The sequence below is a fragment of the Scomber scombrus genome, chromosome 4, assembly GCF_963691925.1.
Source record: "Scomber scombrus chromosome 4, fScoSco1.1, whole genome shotgun sequence".
Lineage (NCBI taxonomy): Eukaryota > Metazoa > Chordata > Actinopteri > Scombriformes > Scombridae > Scomber > Scomber scombrus.
The window spans coordinates 28,057,645-28,068,821 of record NC_084973.1 but is presented as its reverse complement, the minus strand read 5'-3'; the positions used below and the strand labels follow the sequence as shown (position 1 = coordinate 28,068,821).

Sequence of the window (11,177 nt, the reverse complement as noted above, 5' to 3'; positions counted from 1 at the left end):
ATTGATAAGGGATATTCTAATGGTCAACAGGAGGGATGATTACGGCAAGAATAATGTTTCAATGCTCATTTTGGCTCCTGATTGTCTAATTACTGCATGTGAACCTGTCACATTTTTATTTTTTTAAGTAAAAAACTGGATTAGACTGCAGGAGAATGATGCCACTGTCCTGCAGGCTTTCTCCCCCGTTTCCAGTGTATCTACTTTGACTCATTTGGACGGATGAAGCTTCATATTAGCTTTAGATTGAACTTCTTATGCACAGAAAGAGGACTGTAGATTTTGTCCCCCCATCACTTAGCGTGTGGGAAAGCTTGCAGGACAGTGGCATCATTCTCATGCAGTCTAATCCAGTTTTTTGACAATCAGGAGCACAGATGAGCATTGAAACACATTTCTTGCTGTAATCATCAATGTTGACCATTAGAAGATCCCTTTTCCATAATGCACTTGCAATGTATAGACTAAGTGATGGGGGGACAAAATCCACAGTCCTCATTCTGTGCATAAAAAAATAAATATGAAGCTAATATGAAGCTTCAGTCACCCATATCAGTCAAAGTACATATATTTTAATCTTAGTCTTTTTAGTGTCTCTTTTTGTTCATTTCTATTCAATGAAAGGTTCAAGAACAAAGTTGCCAAATCATCACAATATTTTGTCAAACATAGATATAATGGGTTGCAGGGAGGGTTTTAAGTTGTTTTTAGATCAAAGAATGAGCTACAGCATTAGTTTTTATAGGCTTCAAACAAAGACTAATCAACACTGATTAATAAAGATGGATAATGTGTGCCCTATTGTCACTTCTTTAGGTGCTTAGTGGGTCTCAGTTGAGTCCAAAATGGACTTGATATACTGAAGATCCCATTGCCATAGAGGTTTTCTGTGCAGCTTGATTACATTTCAGTTTACAAAGTCAAATTGAACTGTATCCTCATAACACCAAAACTGAAAACAACCATGTCTGTGTGGGTGCTGAGATAACTTTCAAACGTTTTCATTTTGTTTTGTCTGAATGAATTATAATAGCCATTGGCATTGCTATAACATTCCCACTGGGTCTTGTACATTTGCTATAATATATCTGAGTAGCGGCCCACTAAAATACATTTACTGTAACTCATTTTTTTTCACAAGGGTAGTGTTGGTCTACCTTGGCAAATTCATACACACATATTAAATTAGAAAGGTTGACTGCAGCTAAAACTGAATTAACCTCAACGCTGGTCATTCAGTCAGCCGAGTGGATTTATAGGAAGGGAGTGAATTGAGGTGAAACACACAGACACCCAATTAAAATCCCTGCAGTCAAATGGAGCGGGGGGTGAAAAGTTACCAATTAAAAAGCACAACGCTGAATCACCCGCTTCAGATAAATAACTGCTACACTTCATTGGGTCCTGGTGCTGTAAGGTAAGTGCTGGCAGGGTTACAATAGCACTGAGTTTAATTGCCTCTATAGCATATGGTGATAATGATAGATTACAAAGCAGTAATAAAGTGTATGATTTAACACATTTAACCTTTGTTAGTGTGGCTGCTCTCTGAGGAACAGTATAAAATGAAAACATGGGTTTGTTCTCTCAGCAGTAGCTGCTTACACAAACCTTTATGTAATGTACTGGTCAAATTGACCCATTTCAAGAAGAAGAAAAATGATACATGGATACAATTTTTTCACTGTGAAACTTTATGGCCTTGGCTTATCTTCTGTGGGAAAAAAATTATTGAGTACAGATGCTACTGTCACCCACACATTTATGTCCTTCATAACTTATAGTGTATAGGTCACTTCAAGTACAATCCTCCACTAGCAATACAAGCAGGGAGGGTAAAGGAGTTTTTTACCTCTTTTCAAACACCAATAATGTCCTGGATCCATTTTATCTGAACAGTACCAAGGGTCCAAAAAAGTAAATATAACACAGAGTTAATGGCATGAAGGAAAATATAGAAATATGACATAAAATGTAATGTTTCAGTTTAATTGCATTATGAAGGCATTGGTTCACAGCAGATGGTTAGAAGAGGCCATAGATAAGTGGCTGTAACATTGGATGAGTTAGAGGCCCCTACATGGTGCAAACCTGCTTTTAAAAGGGACAGCTGGAGAAGAAGAAAGAAAGAGACAAAACACAACTTCTGGTAAGCTTTAATTGCAAAATAATTGATACAGGAGCTAAACTGATGAAAATTGGATGAGTGACAACTTCCTGGAACTTAATGAGGCCAAAATCAAAATACTTTTGGTTGGTCCCCAAGAAAAACTAAATGTAGCCGTCACAAACTTGGGCCCCTTGCTGCTAAGGGTTAAATCAGAGGTAACATGTATAGGCATTATTCTTGTTTCAGAGCTGAATTTCAATTCCCATTTAAAGAAAGTGACCAAAACTATGAAAGCGTATTAGGACCATATAATTTATAGTAACAAAAAAGTCGAAAAAAGGTGTTTTGTGTTTTTTAGTGTGTCACATATACTCACTTTGCAACACTGGAGTTGCTTGTCGCTTGTTTTTTTGTCTTTTCAAAGTCCTGATGCTTAGGATGAAATGGTGATTCTGGGCTAAGATAAAAAGATAACTAAAATGAGATTAGAGCCAATTTATGTTTCTTCCAGTCGTCTGCAGGTCCACATCAACAAAAACAAAAGAAAATAAAACAAAACACACAAAAAAGTAAATACAAGGAGAAGACAGTATAAATATGTACAGGGTTAAGACAGACACAGACATGCTTTCCAATGCTTCCAATACCAAGAAGAGTATTTTGTGTCACTTTGTGCAGGCTGGGCTAATGCCATCATGACTTCATTTTTTGATTCATTAACTTCCTCAACACCGAATGAAAGGTGGGGACATTGTTAAAAAAAAACTAAACATGTGACTATAGCACTCGTCCATCTTGGAAGCTTAAGCACGATTATAAATGCATAATTGTTTGCAACCTTCATTTTTGCTTTGCTGCAATTGCTGTGAAGGTGTGGTGGTTTAATTTTGAAGGAGTACAAACCAAAGTACTTACCGGGATAAAAACTGAACACCTGACTCCTTAGATGGTCTTTTAGTGCCTCCAAACGCTGAGCAATACATTTTTAGGCGACCGAAATGTTACAATTAACTTTATTTAACTAAAAGTTAAGCTTGTTTGCAATCCACAGTCTCACCGCTTGATGCCACTAAATCTTCCACATTGGTCTTTAAAAATAGATTCACTGCCCTTCGTTTTTTTAACCACTCTAATTTCATGGCGTCACATTTCGTTATATTAAAATAACCATAACGTACAAACCACCCCAAAAAACATCAATTAATCACCACAGCATAAGATCTGCGTAATAATTCGGTATATTTGTTAAAAAACATATAAGTGTGAGTGTATCACATTTCAACCCGTTGTACCCAGGAGTATCAGCGTGGAGTGATTAACTTTTCAAGGAGTCCCTGAAGGCATCATTGCCTAGCAACGACGTAGTTTAGTTTTTTTGCTGGCTCAATGGGCTCAAAGTTTTGCTGACTTTCCCCCCTCGACATAATGCCCAAAAAGAAGGACAAGAAACAAGATGAAGACAAGAAAACAAAGAAAAAAGAAAGTGTTGCAGATAAAACCGAACCTGACGACAGTGAGAAAGATTTATACCGGACTCAAATCCGATATTTGAACGAACAATTGGAGAGGTACCTTCGGGACTTTTTTTTTTTTTTTTTTTACAAGCCTTTTATGAAAATACATCAAATTAAGTTTCTTTAAACGTAGAGTGATGCAAGTATGATAACATATAAAATCCATAGATGCAAATTCGTGTTTGTAAATAGACGACAACTTTTCTTAACAGAAAGAGAGAAAAAATCACGTCATTAATGTGACGTCATTTTGGTGGCTCATTCATAAACTTTGTCACTTTACATTAAAGCTACCTCATTTAAAGCTTTATTGGACAACAACCAGTATATAGGTTGCAGTAGGCTAGGGTGAATCAGGGTAATGTGGGACACTTTTTGCAATTCTGACTTATTCACCATATTTAAATATGAATCCAATACATTATATCAACAACTAATATCATTAAGAAATCCCTGAGATGTTTCCTTGTTTAAGCAGGAGACATTTTTAGATAGTGTACTCAAAAGGAAAATGGCATATATATATGAATATTCCTCATGCCAAATCATTACAGAATTTGTAGATTTTGTTATCTGGGATGCTATTTTTTAGGCTTAGAAATACTTTGATTTATACAAAGCAGCCTTATATCTGCCAAAGCTTTCTGATTCTGAACTTTCTGCCTGTATGTTGTTGTTTTTTTGCTTTCTCATCAGAAAGGTTAAAAAACTAGTAGCCTGTATGTTCACATGTGTAATGTTACACAATATAACTTACACAGTTCGCATTTAAGCTTTAAAATAACTGAATAGAAAAAGTGATAACTGCACTGGAGTCTAGTTGTCCTACATTACCCTAATCCACCCTATTTTAGTTAAAGATGCATACAAAATACTCTCTAATGTGTGTGTTATATGTATGAAGTCTCTATGCAAGAAGTCTCCTATTTCACTGTAGAGTAATTTCTTAGTGTATGTGCACTGGCTACATTTGTATAAGTTGAATATTGGACCAGGATTGACTCCAAACTAGATGTGATTTCCAAAACTTTACACATGCATTATTCTGCACCATGAAGCTCAAATATCCAACTGTATATGAACAAGAAGAAAAGCATTAATTTTGAGTGTTATATCTATATATATTGAGAGATTTATATGTTGAGCTTTCTATTTTAGATATCAGCTGAAATGTGATGAACTGGAGAAGCAGAGGAAGGACTTCGACGCTCAGTACAACACACTGGAGAAAGAGAAGAAGGATATTGTTCAGTATCTGAAACGCGCCCTGCTGGAGAAGGAGGACGAGGTGGACGAGCTGTCGGAACGTATGCAGAGTCAGCGGCAGGCTGCCGAGAAGGACAGAGACGCCCTGCAGCTGCAGCACAGTCAGCTGAGGCAGGAGCTTCAAGACCATAATGATAAACTCGCAGCAGTGAATGTGACACTGGGTGAGATTAAACAGCTCGAGTCAGGGTCATGTTCAGCTCCTACTGTGTTACTGGTTTAAGAATGGTAACTTTCCTTCTTGAAATAGAGACTGAATGTTGGAAGGGACTTTATTTTAACATTAATACAGCTATCAAAGGAAAAATAGTTGTCAAACAGCAGGAGTCAAATTGGATATCCTCTACTGCACACAGGCAATTTCAAAATCTATGATCCAAAGGTTTTTCTTTATTTCACCGGACCTGTAACATCAACACATTTCAACCACAGTAAATTCACTCACCATCAAAACAGACATGATGAACTGAGCAGATTAGCAACCCCTGTGTTAGATTTTACATAAACTGGATGCAGAAACAAACCCACTGGGTGAGTAAAGCCTCAGTGAGCAAAGCAGTTAATTGAATAAACGTTACATGTAATCTTTAAATCTACTGCTTTTTCTCATTGCACCTGTACTTGCCCAGATACTACTGCTCAGATGATTTTTACCACGGCTAACCCTAACCCTAACCCTTTGCTTAAAAGCATCTGCCAAATACTAAAATGTAAATGTAATGAAAAACTGGATTATTTGTGTAATATGGTTCCTCTCTCTTCCCATCCCTCCTCCCAGTGGCGAGGCTGGCTAATCTGGAAGAGTTTCAGAAGCAGAAGGAGCAGCTGATAACCAACATGGAGTCTCTGGAGAAACAGTTGTCCCGTCAGGAGGAGGAGCACAAAGCTACCATCCACAGCTTGGAGATGAAGGCACTGCTGGAAAAGAAGAGGTTCAGTTTTGGACGGAGAGTCACAGATTTACTGACAACTGTAGCTGTAAAATATACCAGAAAGCACAATATTTCTGTCATTTGAATTGAAGTAGAACTGAAGTGTTGTTAAGTCTAAACAAGTGTCTAGCAGTCTTCTGTTTTCCTGTTCATGTGTGCCCAGATCATTACCTAAAATATCCTTTACGTTCACTCCTCCGTCTTTCCCTTCTCCTGTTCCTGAACAAAAGGTTGGAGACGGAGATGGAGAGCCACGTGGCGGCCATGGCAGCAGAGGTGCAGCATCTGGTGGACCAGAAGGTCCCAGAGACGACCAGGTTGACTGTTCAGGAGAACAACGAGGTTAAGGCCCGATTCAGCCAGCTGTCTGAGCAGGCTCAGGTCCTGGTGGAGGAGAACACAGCTCTGAGAGTGAAGAAGAGTCAGCTCAGCGTGGACGTCGACATCCTGGAGCAAACGCTCAGTGGGATTACTCGTGAGAGCTGCATCCGTAAGAAGGTGAGAGGAAGAATATTTCAAAGACTGATACACAACCTCATTTGACCTGACACCCACTCACTGTTCTCACTCTAATGTAAGACGATTTATTCAGATCCTTTACTTAACTAAAAGTACCAGTACAGCAAAATTAAAATAATGAATTACAAGTAAAAGTTCTACATGAAAAATCCTACTTAAGCAAAAGTACATAAGCATTAAAATGTACTTAAAGTATAAAAGTTTAAATCATATTTTATAATATATGACATTAGATTATTAATAGTGAAGCATCAGTGTTAGAGCAGCATGTTACTGTTGTAGCTGCTGGAGGTGGAGCTAGTTTACACTACTTTATATACGGTTAGCTAGTTTAGTCCAGCGGTTCCCAACCTAGGGGTTGGGCCCCTCCAAAGGGTCAGCAGATAAATCTGAGGAGTTATGAGATGATTAATGGGAGAGGAAAGAAGAAAAAAAGTTCTGATACACGAATCTGTTTTCAATGTTTTGAGTTTTTTTGTGAATTATTGGATCATTTTTAACATTTATTGAAATGAAACTATGTGAGAAGTTTAGAAGGAAACAACACTATTTGGTGAAGCTGTTGACAACTCATAGACATCTGAAATGTGTCCCCTCTGGTATCCACAGCTTCTTTTTCATGCAGTACTATAATATAATTACTGTGGTATTTCTATTATATTATAGAGTTGCCACAGTATTACTTAACTATTTTCTTAAATATCTATTAAGAGATGATCAGTACAACAGTTTGTTTTTATCATTTTCACTTTCATCAATGATCAGATAAATATGTGACTGTTCCCTCCATCAGGTGGTGGGGCAGCTGACAGAGAAGTGTCAGCACCTGCAGGTGAAGCTAAATGACAGCAGGCAGGAAGTGGAGCAGCTTCAGACCGAACATAAAGGAGTCCTGGCAGAGCTGGAGGCTCTCAGGTTAAAGTTTACTCTGTCTCTACTCTGTCCACATCACTGACTCATGTTATATTAATGTTAAGAGCAATGAGCAAGAAACTCTATCCACATTTTTATGTGTAATTATGATCTGCTTCATTATTTTTATAAGTTGAAGAAGTAAAATACTGTAATACTGAGTCAGATAGAGGGACAATAAGGACGAGCCAAGATAAGAATATATATAAATAGACAAAGACTAAGTAAAGTAACACTTACAGTTACTGACAAAAATATACATGAGCCATATAGAAGCCCCAGGTATCAAGATAGCCAAAATAGAGAAAGTAGGTTTTGATTTTTTTTTTAAAGAAAAGAAAAATATTTTAAAAGACACAAGCACAAGCAAAACAATATATAATTCCACAATGTTGATTTAGGAAACAAATAACTTATATCAAGAAACATTTTGTGTGAGTCATTTTCGTGAACATGGTTGTGAAAAGTTTCAGTGACATTTTAGAGGTTTTTACAAGTTTTTCATCTAAACAACAAACTATAATCTTTTAAAGAAGACAAACAGCAGAGAGATAAACATCAGACTGACCTTCCATGACGTGAAGCAGCTTTTTTTTGGACAGCATACCAGAGTTAAAGGCTTGAACATGGCAGTACTGGTGTTAGACTGCACCAACAGGCTTCACAGAGTGTACTGAACCAGATGCAATGGAGGTCACATTGATGGGAACTCATGCATAAAGCTGACTCAGGGGGCATCCGGACTTGAACCGGAGACCTCTTGATCTGCAGTCAAATGCTCTACCACTGAGCTATACCCCCACACGTTTATACTGGTGTCACTGTAACTATTCTGTTTTCAGACTGGACCGAGCCGCAGCATCTGAGCAATGTGATGAAAGCAGAGCTGAGGTCAGTCAGCTGGAGGCTGAGCTGCTGGAAGAGAGGAGGAGGAGGATCAGGACGAAGAGCAACATGCAAGAAGCTGCTGTCACTCTCAGACAAGTCCTGATGGTAAAAAACTGTGTGGAAAGATTATTATTCTTCATTTCAGGAGACAAACAGACAGGTTAACAGGTGGCAGTAAAGGTTAAAATCCACATTAGGAAAAACACAGCAGTCAAATCAATATAAATTTTCATTTATTTATTAAAAACCAAGCTGAAACTAATTCACAAACATCTGGTTGAAGACATGGTTCATTCTGCTGTAATGTAAAAACAAGTGGGTTAAACATTTTTACCAGCAAGTCCATGACCCAGTAGCTTAGCCCTGCTGACCCTTTAAATAAGCATAATTAAAACCTAGCTGACCTTCTGCAGCCATGAATGAAAATAACCTCTCTAATTCACTGCAGTAACTTCACTAATGTCCGCTCAATATAACCGCTCTAAATGCTCTGACGTGATCATGCTGATCCAGTCTACACAATATGATCCACATCAGAGCAGCTGAACCGCTAAGCTCATTAATGCGTGCGTAAGAAGCAAATACAGAAGAATGAGATTATATTAAACCCATATAACACAGAAGAGGCTGAGGTATCATGGCCTGAAAATGAAATCTTGCTTATCTTGTATCACAAAGACATTTTGAATATCTCCAAATGTGAAATTGTTGCATGCAAATACAAATGATGTCATTGCAGATTATGTAGGCTAATAATGTACTGAACAATTAATGCAGTTCCTGTTACATCTCAGTTACATTTAGAGGTTATTCAGCCTCAGAAAAACATCTTTCATGTTTGTGTCTTGCAGGAAGCGCACGCAGAGCAGGACCCCGAGGTGGACTCTGTCGTCCAGTGGAGGCAGCTGATGCAGAAGCTCCTGGTGGTCCTGGACAGACCCGCCCCGCTGAGGAATGACTCCTCCCTCACCGGCTCCACTGCTGAGAGCGAGCAAGTGAACGAGCTGCAGACCTCTGACCCTGCAGCAGCAGCCAGGTACACTCAAGTGCATTGTGACACTATATTACCCATCAATGTAAAAACTGAGGGATTTTTTTATGTGTTTGCTTGACAGTTCAACTAATTATTGAAACATTACAGTTATGTTCTCGGCTGTGATTGAAATAAATATTTTTGTTTACTGAACAGATTCAATCTACCTTCAGCACCGGACTGAGCTTTCCTGTTTAATTTCCAGCTTCCTGTTTGTTGTCTTACAGAAACAGAGCAGAAGGAACCATCAATCCAGCTTTGAGTTTCCAGCTCCAGCTTGGCCTCGCTCCCCGTCCCGCACTGAAACACAAACACGTACTAACAGGAACAGGAGCTGGACCCAGCAGCACTCACCTGCCTCTGCACAGGTTTGTTAGGATCCCAGAAATGAGCTGCAGGGGGCAGTGTTGTGTTTGGAAGTACAGTCTCAGTTTGTTTTATTCATCACTGCTGACTTAAGGTCTCAATGGAATGACCTCACTTGACTTCTATTTCCTGTAAAACATCATCCTTCATAAATCTTTGAGCATCCAATCTTTTCCATCTAACCCTTAAAATAAAATTGTGTTTCTCTCCCAAACTGATATTACGAATGATCCCTCCCTACACAAAGCCCACCCCCCTAACATCCTGTTTCAACGAATTAAATTAAAGAGTATGATTTAAACCTACTCTTTGTGAAAGTGAGTTGAGATGACTTTTATTGTTATTTATTGGCACTGTATAAATAAATAAATGGATAAATAAAATCAAGGAAATATAGGAGTATTATTTCATGGGGACTTCAAATTAAATCTTTCTTGTGGGAACTGATTTCTAAAGAGCAACAAATCTTTAGGACTGGCTCTAAAAATATGAAACTTCAATTAAGGATTAGATTACAAACTGTGTGTTTTATAGAAATGTTATCACCTAAATCTCATCACTTACAATACAAACATACATTTACTGAGGACCCAGTTTGCATGATGAGCTTTGACTAAAAAAATAACAAGATCAGTTTAAAATTTCACTCATTCAATAAGAATCTCACTTTCATTGTTACATTGTTCTTTTGGAATCAAGCTATAAGATATAAATGTGCTCAAAACAACCTTCCAGATGTGTTCATGTTGTATATTACAGCTGTTGGTCTCTCCGTCACTCAGGAAACCCGCCGGTCAGAAGACGACCAGATCCGCTAACCTGACTCAGACTGATTCATCTGGGAGATTCTTGACCTCCAGAAACTCCTTCGCCAAACACAAATCACAGTGACAAAACATATTTCCTTTCCATGTCGGAGAAAAAACTTCATATCTCTAAAAAAAGAGAAGATAAAGTCCACTGATTAGTACATTTCTTTGTTAAAGTGATCCTGATTTTCACAGCATATGTGTCAATGTAAAGTTTGACAACATAAGTCAACATAAGCTGCTGTTCATACCAGACACAGTAAGGCTGCTGCAGTGTGTCAAATCGAACATTAGCTCATTTAATTTCTTATTAATCCAACTTTTTATCAATATCTGAATTAATGTATTATTTCCTCATTCAGAAGTCACTGTTATCAGATCTGCATATCACTTTTAAAAGAAGAATATTTGTACTGTTTTAGTTTATTAATCATGATTTCATCTTTCACATTTCCACATAAATACTGTACATGATCATCTACTGTCAGACTGTGATGAGCAGCCAGCACTGAATTAGCTGCCGGTCTGAACACAGTCGAAGAGTTTGAGTAAATTTTGTTCTGAAATGACGATCTCAGATCAGATGTCAATCATGAAGGCAACATGTGCCAAATCATTGATTTGTAGATAAATGAATAAAAAGACGTTACAAGCGTTAAAAATATATTTTAAAAGTCCTTTTAAGTAGTTTTTGGACCACAAACTGATTCACAAAGGTTTCATTTATGTGATTTTTACCGTCCTGAAGTAAAATACCTCGATATATACTATGGACTGGCACAAATTGTATATAGACTTTCAGGGTTCCCTGATGATGTATTGAAATGA

General features: G+C 37.9%; 1 protein-coding gene and 1 non-coding gene across 2 annotated transcripts; one reads left to right on the top strand and one right to left on the bottom strand.

Moving 5' to 3' along the window:
• The first annotated feature begins 3,535 nt into the window (after positions 1 to 3,535).
• Positions 3,536 to 10,431, top strand: cfap157 (cilia and flagella associated protein 157). Its single transcript, XM_062417925.1, has 9 exons — positions 3,536 to 3,678; positions 4,783 to 5,054; positions 5,669 to 5,822; positions 6,053 to 6,320; positions 7,135 to 7,256; positions 8,096 to 8,246; positions 8,993 to 9,177; positions 9,402 to 9,542; positions 10,323 to 10,431. Exons 1-9 carry the CDS (start codon positions 3,536 to 3,538, stop codon positions 10,429 to 10,431), a joined length of 1,545 nt encoding a protein of 514 aa, XP_062273909.1.
• trnac-gca (transfer RNA cysteine (anticodon GCA)) lies at positions 7,983 to 8,054 on the bottom strand. Its single transcript has one exon. It is a non-coding gene; the product is annotated as a tRNA-Cys (tRNA).
• Positions 10,432 to 11,177: the final 746 nt, after the last annotated feature.

Coding starts and splice junctions, on each gene's coding strand:
- cfap157 (XM_062417925.1), top strand. CDS start 3,536: ATGCCCAAAAAGAAGGACAAGAAACAAGATGAAGACAAGAAAACAAAG. Junction 8,247..8,992: donor CTCTCAGACAAGTCCTGATG/GTAAAAAACTGT, acceptor TGTGTCTTGCAG/GAAGCGCACGCAGAGCAGGA. Junction 9,543..10,322: donor ACTCACCTGCCTCTGCACAG/GTTTGTTAGGAT, acceptor TCCGTCACTCAG/GAAACCCGCCGGTCAGAAGA.